This window comes from Bombus affinis, chromosome 10, assembly GCF_024516045.1.
Source record: "Bombus affinis isolate iyBomAffi1 chromosome 10, iyBomAffi1.2, whole genome shotgun sequence".
Taxonomy (NCBI): domain Eukaryota; kingdom Metazoa; phylum Arthropoda; class Insecta; order Hymenoptera; family Apidae; genus Bombus; species Bombus affinis.
Window position 1 is genome coordinate 11,630,928 of NC_066353.1, and position 17,818 is coordinate 11,648,745.

At 41.4% G+C, this 17,818-nt stretch overlaps 1 protein-coding gene across 3 annotated transcripts; it reads right to left on the reverse strand.

Annotated features, from left to right (window-relative positions):
* Positions 1-378: 378 nt before the first annotated feature.
* On the reverse strand, positions 379-17,684 carry LOC126921305 (uncharacterized). 3 transcript variants are annotated; one of them, XM_050732781.1, is made up of 10 exons: positions 12,833-13,221; positions 9,656-9,886; positions 9,212-9,311; positions 7,871-7,991; positions 6,471-6,681; positions 5,830-6,225; positions 4,333-4,689; positions 2,837-3,115; positions 1,042-1,257; positions 379-769 (listed from the first exon to the last, which is right to left on the reverse strand). In XM_050732781.1, exons 2-10 carry the CDS (start codon positions 9,777-9,779, stop codon positions 618-620), a joined length of 1,956 nt encoding a protein of 651 aa, XP_050588738.1. In that variant the 5' UTR covers positions 9,780-9,886; positions 12,833-13,221; the 3' UTR covers positions 379-617. The 3 variants fall into 3 exon arrangements, with proteins under 3 accessions (XP_050588738.1, XP_050588739.1, XP_050588740.1); XM_050732782.1 differs by lacking the exon at positions 12,833-13,221 and adding an exon at positions 11,436-11,926; XM_050732783.1 differs by lacking the exons at positions 9,656-9,886; positions 12,833-13,221 and adding an exon at positions 17,167-17,684.
* Between the last annotated feature and the right edge of the window lie 134 nt (positions 17,685-17,818).

Sequence of the window (17,818 nt, forward strand, 5' to 3'; positions counted from 1 at the left end):
CTTTCGTTTTATGAGGAAATAATAGATGCGCAATATGTTGTATATTAATTCGTTGGATTACATGCGGTCCGTTTTATTTTATTTCTATCATTACGGTCATACGTAAAGTTTCCTATTCTTCCGTTTAATATCTTTCGTTGGCTAACCTTTATGGGCTACTTTTTCATGTGACGATAACGTTACACCAGAGGGGTTAACACACGTAAAACACAGAGGAGAGAAACGAGCAGTTTCTGTTCGAAGATGGCAATATAACGGAGAAGAGATGTTTTTGTCGCCCAAGATGTATGCGTGAAGCGATACAAGTATGCGATATTGAATGATACAAGTAATACAAGATTGGCAAATACACAGGGAGACGAATATAACAGGTAATGGTAAAAAATTCGAAATAATATTTATTGACTAATGTGTATGCGAAAGTACGTGATACATAGAAAAGTAGTCCGATATTTATACAATGATAAAACCACGTTCCTCGTAATTAACCTTTTACTTACAACGAAAGAAAAATGCGAATAATACAAAATCCTTGCCAAGGTATGTAACTTTCAGTCTGGCCGCCTTTATTTACAACTATGTACACGGCGTACGCGATTCTTAGGGCAACTAACAGTCTATATAAGGAAGTAATCCGGTCCAACGAAGGATCCACATTTAGGGAAATCTTCCGGAGCGGGTACCATGTCACTCGTCTGTCCAACCTGAAGGATCACGTCCAACCCACGCGTCCATTCAGCTGCATGCTCGTCTCGTAACATCCAGTAGCCTGAAGATTTAATCGAACAATCGTTTAGAATTAATAAATTAATGATTATTCGACATGAATAAAAATGATGAGATGATCGAAACCATCTTTCATTATGCGTCCAGTCATCTGGTATTGTAACTTTCTCGACTAGAACATTTTTTCCATGATTATTTATAGGAAGAATTTTGAAATGGAAGAGACGAGACATTTTTCTGAAGAATCGAATCGAGAAAGGGCTAATTGAGCGAAAGAATGTTTTCTTAGACGATAACAGACAAATGATGTATTACCTGGATTATCCGCTTTAAACCTGAGGGCAACTGCCCCGAATTTCGGAACAACTACGGTATCTTTAGCCACGGTGCAGTCGAGATTCCGAGAAAGCAGTTGACCTCTGTCGTCCAGGCTTTTTAACTCGTGCAGAGACACGCTGCGACCGAACTTTCTTGCACCCACTACGTAGAAAGTGTATCCGTGCAAGTGGTAGACCAAGTCGTCGAGACCGCCTTATAAGAGGGAGAAGGAGATGTTAAAAAATATTACGGAGAAAACTGATGTTTAGAAGCAATATGAAATACAAGGCAAAAATATCGAACTGATATGAAAATTCGAATCTCTCTCTCTCTCTCTCTCTCTCTCTCTCTCTTCTGGACATTTCTATTCCTCGAGGACTAAGAACGTACATCAATTTGAAAAAACAGAGATAAGTCACGTGCTTTTAAATAATTACTTTTCGAAATTTGCTGAGCGCTTTGAATCGAATTTTTATCATTTTCGAATGGAATTTGAAGCTCCAAGTGCATTTTATCGTTTGAGAAATTTCTCCAGTTACACCTTTACAGTTTACGGTTATTTCTTTTGAATTTGCGAAACAAGCTCGAAAACAATAAATGAGAAAGTTGAAAGGTAACACTCGTCAACAACGGGAATGGAATTAAACGAAGAAATCGCGTTTCCGCTTATCGCGAGAAACAATCGTCCAGATGGAATAAAGTGGCGATCAATATACCCAGCCTCCGCGACGTAGAGAAATATGGATCAAGGTTCTTAACTCGAGGCAACGCTTCGGTGAGTTAATCCGGCTCGTTTCCTCGTCCGATCCTTCCAAAACAGTCCTTGGTGCCTTCTACGTACCCTTATATATTCGACTTTATTACACAATTATAATAAAATAATCGCGTAAAGGAACTAGACGTAAACCTTCCTATTTTTACGAAGGAAAATTAAATATCGAAGATTATTACCTCGAGTTGCTTACTCTTCGTTTCTCTACAATTTTCAAGAAAAAAAAAAATAATATTCGTCCCAATGCAAGTAACTCGAAATTCGATTTTAAATCATACCGGTTCTATCGACGAATAGAAATCGATGAAGGATATTTTGAATCGTGAAATCACGATGTTTGACGAGTTAGATGGTCGAGGAAGGCTAGAAATATTTATTGCAGATGGACGCGCGAACGTTTGCCACTATGGTAACTGAAAGCCTAATTTCTCGTTTCATTTCATGACGAAACCTTAGAACGGTACACGTATGAGGTATCTTCCGTAAGACGTCGATGCGTGTTAATATAATCAACACGATATAGAGAAATGTTGGAACAAGAGGAAGCGTAATTTGTTTTTCTTTCCGCGATTTAGCCTATTTTCACGCTGACTCAACCAGTCGTTCAACTACGCGTTAGTCGTAGAGAATTTTTAATGACGCACATGAGCAGCGAAATGAGGAATCTTGTGTATTTTAAAATGTACGATGGTAGATGCTAAGAAAACAGAGAAGCTATTCCGCTCGTCGTTTCTTAGCGGTTCGTTTAAACGAGCTAACATTAGCGAAGGATGAATAGTTTCCTTCTCATTTTCGAGATCGCCTCGCCATCCTATATCGTATGTTGCTCTACGAAATTGCAAGAAGCAGGGAAGAGAAAGAAACGAGGATCATTTTTCTGAAATTTCGCTACGATGTTTCCGAGCAACGTGACGTCATCTCAAAGTAATCGAGCAATTACATTAGGAGGATTCAATTGGAATGGTATTTAATAGAAAAAATTGGATCACCCGATAAAAGCGACGAATTAAAGTTAGTTACCTTGATCGAGCAGAATGATCTCGACGGTCGCCCCGAGCGGTATATACCTCACATGAACACACTCGCAAACGTCCGAAGCGGTAGCGTCGCTACGGCGGCAGCGTCGCGACGACAACGACGCAGTTTCGTTGTTCTCGACACGAGCGTCGTCCTCGTCGGGGGTGGAAGAGCACATAGTCTCCTCGGAAACGTCGGCGCCCTGTGTCAACAGCGGTGACGACGGGTACGTGAACGTGGCGTTGTTCACGTTCAGAACTCTCATCTCCACGCCGCTGTTTCCTTCGATAACATTAAATACAACGAATTAAAATTAATTTCACGTATACGAACAGCTTTCTTTATTTCTGAATATACAGCGTGTTCGGTTCGCGCGAGCACGTTGGAATACGACACGAAAAATTGTCGCAGACAAAAATCGTGCGATATCGAGTCATCAGATGTCGAGGACACGCTACGTTTTCGTTCATTTGTCCCTGCAAACAGCTTGAAACGTGCGAACGTTGCAGTCAAATCTTCGAATGGAAACCTGTATTTTTTATGACATGTAAATCACGTTCTGCGAAAATGTTTCTCAGTATGTTCACGTGTGATGGAATGTATAACGTTATATAGGCTGCAAAAAGTATATTCTACTTTCTCGCGTATACATTCGGAAATAGATAAGAACGTCGAGTAGACTGTCATCTTTTACTACGTTTGATGCGAATAAAACTATGAAATAACGCGGTATGAGTATAGCGATGACGTCCGTAAAGAGGATGCTAGCGAGAAATGAAATTTACATTCCTGCTATCGCATCTGATATCGTAGGAAGAGATCGCCTGGTTGAAATTTCTTAGAAATTACGAACCTTCGTGACACTCTCTTTCGTTACCTTGTCAGACGCGTGTTCCTCGTAATTATTGAAAGTAAAATAAGATGGTTAAGGTCAGACACACGAAGACCGCTCGTTAAGTAGTTTCAACGTCCGTGGACGTTGCAACGCAGACCGAAGTTGCCGCGATATGCGATAAACCAGGGATTAATAGTATCCGTTTTCTCTGCGGCATCGGTTAAACGTAACCTGTCCTCGATTTTTCATCGTTTAGCACATCGACCGCGTGCGTGTCAGTTTTCGCGCTTTCCCCGCTTGTCATTAAATCGAGTTATAGAGAACTGCACAGAACTGTGTACATTAAATCACGCTGTAACTTGAAAGTTCATTGGGAAAAAGAGAAACGAGGCGCGTGAGAAGAATCAGAAAGAAGAAACGGAGAGAAAAATCTCTTACGGTTGACAGTATTCATTTTGATACGTCTTTGAAATATCCACGTTGATCTTACAGATTTGACAAAGGTAAATTTTTCCTCCAAAGGTAATTAAAGACACGCGTAAACCAATCTAACGATAAATCAAAGAAAATTGATAGTTTTAATCGACGAAGAGTATTCACGAAATATGGTCGTGCGTTTCAAGAAAATTACCATTTATTTATTTATCGGTTGTTCGTCGCTTACCAACGATATCGCTCGTCTGCAGCTTGTAATTAATAGGCAAACGGATGGTGACGTCGGTTTTCGGTTGCCCTAGAGCAGCTGGTATCTTCCGCAATGCGTGCAATTCCGTCACGCACAGGCTCTCTGGATTTTCACACTTTGCCGCGGGGTTCGTCGTCATCGCCACTCCAACTTCCTCGGCTTCCGACTGTTCAGTAGCTTCCGCCACGGGCAACGGATCCTTCGTTGAACTTCCCTTGTATTCTAAGATCGCGGCACCGTTTATGGGACTGACCGCACATTCTTTCGACGTGTGCACGTTCATCCAGTAGGAAGCAACTCGCTTGTTCGCCTTCAGGACAAAATCTGCTCTCTCGCCTGCGATACATTTTGCAATTTTTCTGTATGTACCATGGCCTGCGTGTGTATAGTTACGAGAACGAAGCAGTAGCTGATCTATCGCTTACTGATAAAATCTTCGATCAATATCTTTTGGGAAGACAGAAAAGTGAAGTTCCCATAGTCTGAGAATCGCTCGCCTCGGCTCTTCGAAAGAAAGAAATCCGAAGAACTAAAGTTGTAACTTTAATCTTATACATTTGTAGCGATTTTAATTGCTGCATATTCGTTGCAACAATTATAAATGCAAACATTTATGAATTTATGCATTTATGCGCAAGGGTGAGCAGCAGTGCAGAAATATGTAAAATAAATACACAAAAATAAAGTACACGCAATAGCTAGAAGATAAGGCACACTTTTATTCGTGTTTCGCCTTTTTATGCGACTTTCGGTAAATATATGAATTTTCATATCGATAAGCAACGTTTCGATCTTTAATTTCCATTTACTTTGGAAATTAGTCTGTTAGGATCTATATCATACAAGGTGTCCCAGTATTGATGGTACAACCTGGAGGAGGCGATCGTACATGAGAAAACGAGTGGAATATATGTAATAATATAAATTGCAATCGAATGATATTTCAAATATTCGTCCGAGGTTTCGTTTTCGAGAAAATCGGCTTGACTATGCCGTGGTTAAACGGGTCTCGATACAAACTATTATTCACTTTACCCATTCACGTAGAAACGTACATATTAAATCAAAAGTTTACTCCGAGGTCTTGGACGATTAAGAAAGCGAAGAACGTTTTGGCGTTCGAAGAGCTAAAAAGGAAGAATACGTTGGAAATCGTGCACGAAGAATTAATTGAAAAATTCAACTAACTCGAATAAGAGAGATTTATTCCACATTTTCGACTTATTTTCTCGTGTATTAGGTTGCCCGTCTTTTACAACGATGCATCTTTATCCAAACATGAAACCTAATCTGTCGAACATTGTGATCTTTATTCTGATAGAACCAAATGTGCATCCATTATTTCCTTACAAAACGAAAGAAACATTTTGGACCACCTAATACAATCACCCCTCTCGGTTTATTCCACCGATACTGGAACAGCCTGTATTTTATATACAGAGAATCGTGGCACACGGTGCATGCGACAACACTCACCTTTCGCCAAAGTAATCGATGCAATTTGTCGTGGTTCCACTGGCTGGCCATCGAGAGCGATCAGAAGAAGGGGATGAGCATCGACGGAGATCATTATTGGACAGGATCCAGCACCACCAGCGTTCGCAACGCGGAATCTGTGACGTCGTCCCGGGATAACTGTGAACCTGGTCAAAGGGACGTTGGGCCCATTTGGCTGCCGTCCCCTGCCATTCACCAAAAGGATCGCTGGTTTCGCGTGGCCGTCGGTGAACGTGATTTCGGTGGAATGTTGCCACTGGCTCACGAGAACCACATGATCCGAATCGTCGATATCGTAAAGAGCGCGATGAGGATCTTTGATATCGGCTTGCTTCACGATCAACGCGCCAAATATGCCATTAGTAACGTCGGCACCTACAAATTAGACGAGTTCCTTCTAATTCACTGTGACGTGGTTAATACAAATAAGAAGAAACAATTCGTAGATTCGTTACACTCGTATGGAAGTATCAATTTCTGCAAAGTATCGCTCACTGTGGTTTCACCAGCAGGCTTCGTTGCTAATAAAAAGACGATCCGAGTAATCGGAAATATGGTAATTTCGCTATCACGGTGTTACGATCGTTTGTAACTGGCGCACGAAAGTATTAATTACCCACCAGCGTGAGCATGCCATAGATGAGTTCCAGCTGAAGAAGCGCGGAATTTATATTGGAAGGTGGTGTAGCTCGGTATCGGGCACTGAGTGACCAGAGGCGCGCCGTCCATATGCGGCGTCTCGATCTGCGTTTGGCCTCGCCAGTGCATCGCCGCAGTTTTACCCGGAATCCGATTAATCACGTCCACTACCAAGATATCGTTCTCGCAAACCTGACAACCAAAGAAACATTCGGTATGCGTTAATTGGCTAGAGATAAATCTTGTTTCTTATCTGTAGCTAGTTTCCAAGAGTTTTTTTACAAGACCGCTATCTAAATAACGTACGATACGACAAAAACAAAGTACGAATGCTTGTCCGAGCATTCGCGCGAAACCTCGGTCTTTTGGGATACAAGTTGCGCCAACAGATACGATAGCAGAGAAGATAGCAATTATCCGTAAGCACGTGATACGACGCACGAGTGAAAATGGCAAATGTATTTGAGAAACCAACATAAATTGATTCGAAACGGTTGTCAGAGGAGAGAAAGTCAAAGCGATTATGCATAGGCAACTCTAATGTCTGTTTCTCCGACAAAGGAATCCTTCGGTGTAGTTTCCAATTCTTCTTCTTCTTCTTCTTCTCGAATTCTTCGGTTCTCGAATTCCGTCATCGAATTCTGAATTTTCCACTTCGATTTTTGTAACTGCGGTGTGTTTCACCATGTCCGTATTCGTCACCTATAACCTTGAAATCCTCCGCTTGGAATTCTATCGGACGGGACCCTCTATTTCAATTTCTATCGCAGCCAAGCTCTTTATTTTAATTCATACAACCCCTTTGGTCGCTCGCTTCGATTTCTATAACCCCCGGGGTCCCCTATTTCTGCTCATATGACGCCGGAAATCCACTATTTCAATCTCTATAACCTTCAAGTTCTTTATTCCAACTTTTACGATCGCCAAGTCCTCTACTTCGACTTCCATAACCCCGAGCTTCTCTGTTTCTTATGATTTTTTATGGTTTCGGCATCCTCTAACTTCACGGTCACTCGGTACCGACTTTCTCCTTACAAACCGCGGCAAAACCTCGATTATCGGAATATTTAAGGACTCTACCTTTTAATTAAAAAAATCGAGACGCGAGGATAGAAATTGAAAAAGATGGCTAAATTTTTATTCGAAGGTCTTCCCATTTAATACCGATATTTACCAAACAGTTCGAAACGATCCTCTTTCATCAAAAAAAAAAAAGAGAGAGAAACAAACCGAATTTATTCTATTTTCTTGTTCCATTGATCAAGATTTCGTAGCATAAACGTTTCGAGTGACCTCGCACGAATCGATTCGTCGCAACTCTTCCCTCTTCCTTTCCCTTTCAACTTCGTTTCGATATTCGTAAGAAACTTTCGAGAAATACCTGAATGATGGGGCCAGGCAGCTGACGATTCGCCGTGAGGATCCCGCGTCTTTGTCCATCCGCCGAGACGCAGTGATCGGACAAACATGCCGTTTCGTTGTGTGGACAATCGCCGCACGATCTATGGAGCAGAGATTGCAAACAATGAAGAAAAACAGGTAGCTGTGTAAATCATAAAGATTACAGTCGGAGCGTGAACGATAGGACAGCGAGTAGCGGCGCGAAAGATTTCCGCATTTCAGCGCTCGAGGAATTGCGTAACAGTAGTTCGTGTTGGTAACTCGGTCGGTGATTCTGATGAAAATGATCACTGGACGCGGGAATCGTTGCGTCGCTGATATAACTAAACGTACAGCGCTATAACGCGATATGATGCGGAAAACGGTATCCTTGACGCGTATTTACTGCAAATTACGTGCAAAATGTATGCATATATTTATCGCGAGCCACTTTCAAAACTTGAAACCTCGAAGCTGAATAATAATTTTTGAAGTTGAATCAAACGATATCTTTTTCAAGAAGTTAGGAGAATTTTTCTGGCAGACGAGGCGTAAAAGAAATGTGAAAAAATTGCAATTGGTCGAGATCACGAAGGAACGAGCGAGTGCCGCATTTTTTCAACTTTTTTTTCTGGCGTAATGAGAATTTAAACCTGTTAAATTTCGACGTGTTCTATAAACAACGGTTTCATATATAAACCATATATAAACGTTGCACACGTATTGTTTAAATTTTCATTACAAACTCAGACGAAAAAGGTTGCACAATGCGACCTTTATGTTTCTCTTCGCGATTCCGATCGATTGCAAGTTTCTGAAACAATTTTTTCATACGTCACTTGGCAAGCTAATCCTCTTAGCTTCTCGAGAGAAACGAAGTCGTTTGATCCAATTTTCAAAGAGTTTCGAAAGATGTTGCCACCGGTTTGAAAGTCACCTGATTTACATTATGGAAACGATCGGCCAATATTTTCCCCCTTGTCCTTGCTTTTTGCATGATAAGGAGATTTAGCCGAGTGTCGATAGAAATTTGTAGTATACAGAGTGTCCAGGGTTTAACGGTCAAACATTATCGATGTTTTCTACGTATACGGTTAATCGTATTTTTATGCTCCGACGTTTGCAAGAAACATCGAATGACCCGTATTATACGTAACGTTCTTCTGCTTGATCCTCGTCACCGACACATCGTGATCGCTAAAACCTGGGATACCCTGTATATTTATTACATTTTCTTATAACTTTTTTAACACGTTCGCGGCCACCGATGCGTGCATCGCGACGAAATATTACGTTCAGTTGTAAATAATAAGATGGAGAAAGAGACAGATGATAATCTTACTTGCTAAGCGACTGGAACACTTCCAGAGTGAGCTTCAATCGACAAATCATTGGCCAATCCAAATGGTGGCATGGTCTGTCGCAGGAGAGGAATATTTGTTCTATAATAAACATAAAAGCAAGAAAATAAATCATCGTGTAAGATCGATCGAGCAAACACATCTGCCCATTGCTGTCGTTACTTTTAACACGATTTCTCTGAAAATTTCCCTTAATCCATTAATTATCACGTTTCCACTTTGACAACTACGAGAAGGAAAATTGCTACGAATTTCACGATCCTCGAGATTGGATCTCGGATGAACGGAATTACGTATTTTTCTCTGTCGATAGAATCACGTGATTTTCCGATCGAGCGATCAAAGATTCTGTCGGATGGAAAAGATCGGTCGAAATTCTGTCCGGCGTAGCTGTGCGAAGGAAAACGCGCAGAACGAGCACTTACTGGGCCTATAATTGTTCACGTGCAAAAAGGTGGCCGCAGCCGCGATCGTGAAGACGACCACGAGAAATCGTAGACCGTAGGTGGCCAGCATCATCGGCAAGTCGGCACTCGTTGACGCGCGCATCGTCTACCCGAATTGTTATGCAACGATAACAGCAGGTGACTGCATTCTTTGCAGGATCATTCGACTCAGAAAGTCTGAGAAGCAACCTAAGCTAGTTGCTTAGACCTCTGATGTATCGCAGTCGTGTTTAGTTTTGACCATGCGCGCATGAAATTATAAAAATCAGGCAAAACGATTATTGGGAGTAGACGAAACAAAACGAATATTAAAGGATGATCGATCGAGAACGTCGGATGAAACAGGAATTATGAAGGAGCGGAGGGGACGGTTGGTTGATTACGAGGATGAATTTTCAAGCAGCTGAAGATGACGGTGAATCGATAGCCAGCGACGAAATTCTGATGTCAGCACGGAGAAAGTGAACCACGTGGAGAAAAAGAGCGAAAGGAATAATCGTTCGGCTGAAGATGAAAGTCGGAGCTGTTTGACTTCTGCTCGCGTGGCTAGCTAAGCAAATACGCTCGATTCCCGAATTTCTTTTTTTTTTCTTTTCTTTTCTTCGCCTGGAAAATGAGAAAGAAAATGAAATTCGGAAGATATATACTTTGCAGATTATTACGTACGAAGGTAAAGCAATGTAAAAGATGATGTAACGATGTATTTAACGATGTTGCCTCGATGTAAAGATTACGATTAGCGAGATGTTCCTTTAGCGGCCTGCTAGACAGAGTGAATGCGATTGGTTGCTTTAATAAAAGAGAATGTTACTACTTTTTACAAGTCGGTATACTGAAAAACTTTCTATTAATTCTGTTAAGCAACTTTCACTCGATCACGATGAAAGAGATATTTTGATAACTCGTGAAACAGAAAGAAAACGTTCGTGGTCCGCGTAATTTCTCGTCGAAGAACGAACGATTTTGAGAAAATGTGCGAACCATTGCCAAGGAAGAGGAGAAACGGATACTTCAAAATGACCGGTTTTACTGCCGGCAACGTAGATGATGTAATTTAATGAATTTTCTTTGCGAGTAAGAAAGTAAGCAGGAAAGAAGGTTGAATAACGTCTGAGGCAGATGCACGAAGGCCATCTAATCGCGTTCCCCATTAAATCCAGCCGTTATCATTACGTAAAAATTTGTATAATCTTCGCGTAATAGAGTCCCATCGTAACGTGATTGAACCGCGCGTCCGGCATAACTCGAATCGCCCAGCATTCCTATCCAGTTAACTTCCAATTAAAGTTACTCCACTGTGTACTTATATAATTGCGCTAATTTCGATCAAACCGACAGGCAACGAGAACATTTTTTCCTCGAGGCAAGAAAGAACGACGATGTAGTTTCCAACTGGCGTGTTGTTTCCAAGGAATAAAATAAAAGACTCGCAGGCGCAGTCAATTCGCCAGTCTACTCGCGAGAAAGACACGAAGCGAGATGAGATTAATCGATCTTGATATTTAGATTTCAGCGAAAATGACTTGTTTCGATTCGGTTTCACTGGAAAGTCGTTACACCAAGGAAAAAGTAAACAAAAAAGAAAAGGAAAATAGCCGAGAGATTTCTATCGAACTTCACTGGATGTAAACAAGGATTCCAATGAGAGGACGAAGAATTTTCGTTCGATCGAAGAGGGACGTTTCGAAGAGATTATAACTTTGACAAGTGGCAGGTAAATGCAACGATTAAATCGATGGTATGGAAACCCATATCAAACCTGAACAAGGCACGTGTCAGCTCGTGAACACCGTTACGCTTTCTGATGTACAACTGAGTAGGCCGAATTTTCGTAGCCAGAACTAAACTCGGGTCCTCTCTCTTCCTCTGACTTTCCCTTTCTCTTGTTGCCTTTTTTCACAGGCCACCACGTGCCACATCTAGATCGATTATCGACACCTTTTCTTTTTATTTATCAGGACCAATCCGTACACGAGGAAAACAAAGGCGATACGATTGTTTGTTATTTTCACAGAACGTCGCGATAATAAACCGTACCGTCACTTCACCTCGTCCGGAATCACGTAAAAGACTGTAACAACGAACGACTTCCATTTTTTCTTTCGACTTTCTATTTGGATTAGAGAAGGATCGCGCGCACTATTGCTGTCTGGTTTTTTAGTCAAAAAGTATCAATCCGCGTGAAATGGAGAATTATATCTACATGACACAAAATGTCAATCTGGAATCAAAAACGACGTCTATAGGAATCTAAAAAAGTAAAACGTTAGTTAGTTACTCGACCATTTCTTCGCTTTCTTTCAACAACAACGATTAAATGGAACAGAGAAACGAAGTTAAAAGAGAAACAAGCGATTTATTTCGTAAATGAAATATGCTAGTCGTGTGAATATATAGGCTAATCAATTTTGTAATCGTACGTAATACATCGTAAGAATTTTATCAACCGGGACTATTACTATGATTTAATCGTCATAGCCGTCTGAAAGTCAGTGGTCAATTACGTAACAATTATAGCGATCGCCGTTGACCGATAGGAAAATTTGATTCGCGTGAGCCGCGTCGATTAAAACTTGCGTAACGTCCGCTCCATATAGTCGAACGGAGCAAAACTTGAAAAAGTTGTATCATTCGAGTAAACGTTCAATCTGTGCACCGAACTGACATTTCCACCGCTAAGCAAATAACCGGTGAAGGATCCTGCGAAACGACCGATAGAAGACCATCTCGACCGCGTAACTTCCGCGTTTCGCAAAACTTCAATCCGATGTACTCGGATAATGGAACGGTGGAAGATTTTGATTAAAAATTCGATCGAACGATGAAATCGAATGATGCGCACGAATTGAAAATGAAAGGTAATGATGGCGACGATGAAAGTAATCGAAGAAGAGTAGAAAAAGTCTAGTCCGAGTGTCGGGCGAAGATACGAAAAATGAAAATGTCTAACTCGACCCAGATAGTGGGAGCAATGAAAAATTCCAATTAAAAGTTCAATAATACAGCGGACGATTAAAACGACGAATGGAATAACAAATCGAATGAACGATAATACAAGTGAAAATGAGAAAAAGAATAAAAATAGTTGCGATGTAGAAACGATGAAGACGATGATGAAAAAACAAAGAGAAATTGACAGTTTCACTACACAGATACCAATTCAACACGATCGAGCCAGAACGAGAGAGGAGACAAGACACTGTCACGGTTCTCGTGAACGACTGACGAGCAGCCAGCAGTTTTGGCAGAAATTTCATTGCCAGAACTGGAAATAATCTCCACCCCTCTCTATCTGACCTTCCATTCCCCCCTCTGCCTCTGCGTGACTGTATTTCGTGTATTTCCATTTTCTTCTCCTCTTTTTTTTTCAACTCTACGCTCTCGTTTAGTCATCGTCGTGGCTGTCTCACGATAGTCAACGATTGGATGGAGATGATAATACGACGGTCGGTATCGTAGTTGCCCCCTCTTGGCTCTTTGAAATCGTGCGACCATCCGTATGTCGAATATGTGTCAGAGACGGCGATATGGCGAGTGAAAGTTGGCCTGAAGGGAGCTGGTAGAGGAACCACTTCACGCCCCGTGTGTGTATCTTACCTTTTCTCTGATTACCTTTACTCACGCATATACATTTATCTATCATTTTTCATTCTGCATTTTTCCATCCACCTGCGAGATACGTTTCTGCCTTCTTCTAGATATTTACCTTTCCCCTTTCTATTTGTTTTATTTACTTTCGCTGTTTCTTTTATCGAATACCAGCATCGAAGAGTTTCATCGATTAGGTGGTCGCGTGTCCTACAAACTACTTGGCATTTGGAGGCTGCAATCGTGATTTACGAGTTCTATATCTCCTAGCGAGTTAATCAGCTGCTCCTTAAATCCAATGGATTAATCCCTCGCTTCTGAACTTTTGAACCACGGGATACGTGACTCTTTCTCTTACTCTCTCAATCCATCAGGCTCCATCCCTGTTTGCATCCAACTCTGTGCAACTGTATCTGTATACGTTTCAACTTGAATATCTCCACATCTATCTCTGCTTTGTAGTTACAAACTGCTTTATGTATTTCTGCTTGCATATCGACATCTGTCTCCGTCTTCGCGATTACACGCACATCCGTCTCTATTCGTATACCTATATTTATCATCAAGCCTGGTCAGTCTGTTAGATCGATTGCTACGAAACAAGCGTGGCTGTTCGAGTCTGGCAAATACGAATCATTGTCCGTTAGCTATGACTTTTCTTCTATCTTCTTTCGTTACGCCGATATCGAAATTTAGACGGTATCGTTTGACAGTAATCGAGAAAACTTTTATGTAATTCCCCAATTTATCGTCGCCTTTAATTTATATTTTTAATTCGCCCGTTTCCTTCGTAATCCTTCACGGTATCCTTCGCGGTTTCATCTCGGTATCCCTCCTCTTCTATCGCTGTGCACTGTCTCTGTCGATCTCCATCTCTGTCTCTTTCACTGAGCAGACCGCGACGGGTCCAAGAGATTTCGATTTCGCTTTCGCTGATGCTGGCGAAGGGAATTCCAGGTTGTTTGCTCTGCCCACTCGCGAAGCGAGTACCGTTCTGCCAGCTGAATACCGCCTTGACACTTTCTACTTGTTGCACCGATTTGTTTAGCTAGTTAAAAAAAAACCCGCTAATTAATAAATCGCTGTTGCGATAAAACTGTCGTAATTTGTTACTTATTCGGAAAATAACGGGGTCACAACGTTTTCCACCAGAGGGATCGCACGTGGAGAATTTATGATCTCTCTATGAGATATATAGAGTCGTGATATACCTGGTAAGCGTTTAAACGAGCGCCAATTATCCAACGAAAGCTTTGAAGAAAATGATCGTACGACTCGAATATTGGCTATTTGATACTTGTTAAGGCGATTTCTAATTGCCAATTATAAAATATCGTCTCTGAGATGAAATAAAAGATCGTGTTCTATTCGAAAGAGATCGACGTTTGGATTTGTTACACGTCTATTAAACAGATGTTTACACAGTCCGACTTACCACGTATCTCATGTAAAGTTTCTAAAAAAAGATGCTCTTAAGATCAGAAATTTCTAATATTGAAATAAGTACGTGTAACCCAGACAACATACGCAATGCCGCTGCAACGAGCTTACTCCGCTTCGCAGGATAGAATCATCCCGATCATCGATTTCTCTTGTTGATACTATTTTCTCGTCGCGACGAACGGATAGTCATTAATCATTGGTTGCGGTATGTTCTGAATTAATTCCAGTAATTTGCCGCATATAGTTATATTCGTGGTAGAGCGACCTATATATCGATAATTATTTACGAGACGAAAGCGTCTGAAATGCCTGTATAAAGTTAGACGCGGAAATGCAGCGAGCTACGAACTCAAAGATGTCTTTTCCTTTTGTCGCCGTGGTGTTTCGTTTCCAAGACGGTAGAGCCGTTAGAAAGCCGATCGATGAAATGGATACCAACGCGCGCGTTTTAAGTTTCACCAAGGATCGCTTAACGTCTCTTTAATTGACCTCTATCGCACATAAAAGCGATTTCCCCGTTGATACAAGAAAATGGACTAACAGAGAAAGAGTTAGAAAACTGTATAAAGAAAAAGGTACAATAAAATAGCGCGAGGCGTTCATGCGTGAGTTGGGAACAATCGCCTTACGATGTTCGCTCGCTTTCACTTCACGCTGCAGGGATGTCAAAGCTGCGTTCTTCTTTCTGTTAACGAGCTTCTGTCGTTTACGGTCTTTCGTCGAGCAAAACCTCGAACTTAGGATCAGCGACGCGTCTTTGTTGTAAAAAGAACGTACAGATGAAGAAAAACTTTCTTCCTCGTGGAGTTATGCAACCTGTTGCGAATTACTTTCCCCGAAAGCAAGTTTCGATCGATTGTCGTCCTGTTTTTAATTATTCTCCAAAATGACTCCATCGTTCGCTTTCTTCCTCGGGAAAGAAAGTGATTTATCGTTGGGTATTGCGAGAACACGAATCGATTAAACTTTCCTCTAACCTTTCTGGTGGCCACGAATAAAAGACCGGGTGTCGAGGAGATCGTAGAGCGAGTTTGCAGAAGCCTGTGTACCGTTTAGATGCTCGATATCGTTGCTCGAGGGTGAAAGTAAGTATTCATGTACGAATAAAGGATAATGGTCAGTGTGTATAAGTAAGGAAAGAAATTGGCACGAATGGTAACAACTAGCACGGGACAGGAGTTTAATGTCGTAGAGCAACCGATATCAAAAGCGGAAGAAAGCGAAGATGCTACGTATTGGGATGAGAAGCGGATGGGAACGATACGACGCGCTTTCTCGCGCAACTTTCGACCATTTCGATCAACGTATGCGTGTTTACAGCTTCACTCGCGTTGAGATGTTGGTGCCCTAAGATATTCATTGGAAGAAATGGAAGAGGAAGATCGATTTTCGCAAGCTTTAGTTCCAATTTATATCGACGAAGTTAACAGTTCCTTTTTTCAAGTTCGTGTTCGCCTATTTACTTCCTTGTCTGATAATGGGAAAGATACCGACGATGCTTTTCGAAGATAAAAGTACTAAAAAGTTATTAGGCTGTGCGGTATGTTCCGAAAATACAGGAAACTTGAAAATATATCGGAGCGTTGCACGTGCAAAGATATTTTGATAGATGTCGGAGATAGTTTCAGTTTCGTAATAAAACGAGTTACGATATTAAATGGTAGGATGAACTGACATGATGCCACCAGTTGTATCGCATCCCGCATACATAACGGTTATTTCACTTTTTTTTTTTTTTCTTAATAATATCGTAGCTATAATTACTCGTTGTGAATGGATATCCTTACGTAGCGATATCCGAGTTGCTGAATCTTGGCTCGGGGTCATTCGCCTCGGTGAATTCGACGCGAAATATTTGCTGCTTTATGTCGACGATTTCATATGAACGCAACTCGGTTGCACGTTCGATAAGCACGAAGTATCAGTGTTCCTGAGTGTTTACATCTTTCGCTACGTATCTTCCTATTTTCCTCCTCACCGTGATTTTCGAATTTTACGAAACTTTGATTAGAACGCTTTGCATAATTCTCAAACTTCCAAATAAGTATCGTTTGCATTGGTACAATTCTAGAGAGCAACAAAGAGAACAGAGCAGTGACAAACACCACGTTAATTAGGAAATGATCACTTCGAAGATCTATCGTAGAAAGGATTACAATCGCTCGCACACTACGAATACATAAATCTCACGCTGAAATTGGAAATTCGACTTGAACGAGATGAGGAGTAAAATCATGAAAAGAATCGCCTGCAGTGATTCGAGTAAATCCATTTTCACCGTGTATTCGCAACAAAAGTAGCCATTCTCCTAATTCATTTCACGCATAATAAATACGACGAACGTTACTTTCCACTTTCGTGTAGTCGATCTTCAGCAACACGTGACACGCGTATTTTGATTAATTATCGATCTTCCGAGAAACGAAAGAAAGAACGAAATTATGAAAAAATACACTAACCTGGTATAGGCGTCAAGTAGATGATGGTTGCGACGACGGAGCTCAGGCCGACGAATACAGCGAGCCTGAAGAACATCGTTGACGAACTCTGGTCTCGGTTCAAGGATCCTGTGTGTTCAACGACGACGTGCACTCGGCTCAAATACCAACGAAGGATCGAAACGATCAACAGGCCGAACTAGCCAGTTTCGTGGCCGCGGATACACTAGGCTACCACGATACAGGCAAGTTCATTGCCAGAGAGAGAGTTGTATGCCGATTAAAAAGAAAGATCTTTCGACTGCGGAAACATACGTTTACCAGCTCAGTTGCGCGCGCTTCCGACACTTTTTGCTCTTGCATAAAGAATTTATCTGTCGCGAAACACGTGAAGACTGTTCGACGATCGCTCGATGCTTCGTATGCGGCTGAGTGCTGACAACGACGATGATTCTCGAAAGGGAATGTTGCACTGAACCGCACGAACGAAAAAGGCTGCGTGTACGAAAGGATGTTGATATGTAATAAGGAAGTGAGTATTGCCTTCAGTTTCGTATCTTAGTTATCGAATTACTTTACACGAAATTCCTCGTACGTTATGACCGCATCGAAATTCATCGAAATAAATATGCGTGTAATTGATTTATTTGTTTGATGATTTTCAGTCGATTAT

What these genes read in the sequence shown, in the direction of transcription:
- LOC126921305 (XM_050732781.1), bottom strand. Translation starts at nt 9,779, where the DNA reads ATGCGCGCGTCAACGAGTGCCGACTTGCCGATGATGCTGGCCACCTAC. An exon ending in GCAGACGAGCGATATCGTTG is followed by an intron (nt 3,116 to 4,332) that starts GTAAGCGACGAA and finishes ATGTTATCGAAG; the next exon opens with GAAACAGCGGCGTGGAGATG. An exon ending in GATCATTCTGCTCGATCAAG is followed by an intron (nt 1,258 to 2,836) that starts GTAACTAACTTT and finishes CCCTCTTATAAG; the next exon opens with GCGGTCTCGACGACTTGGTC.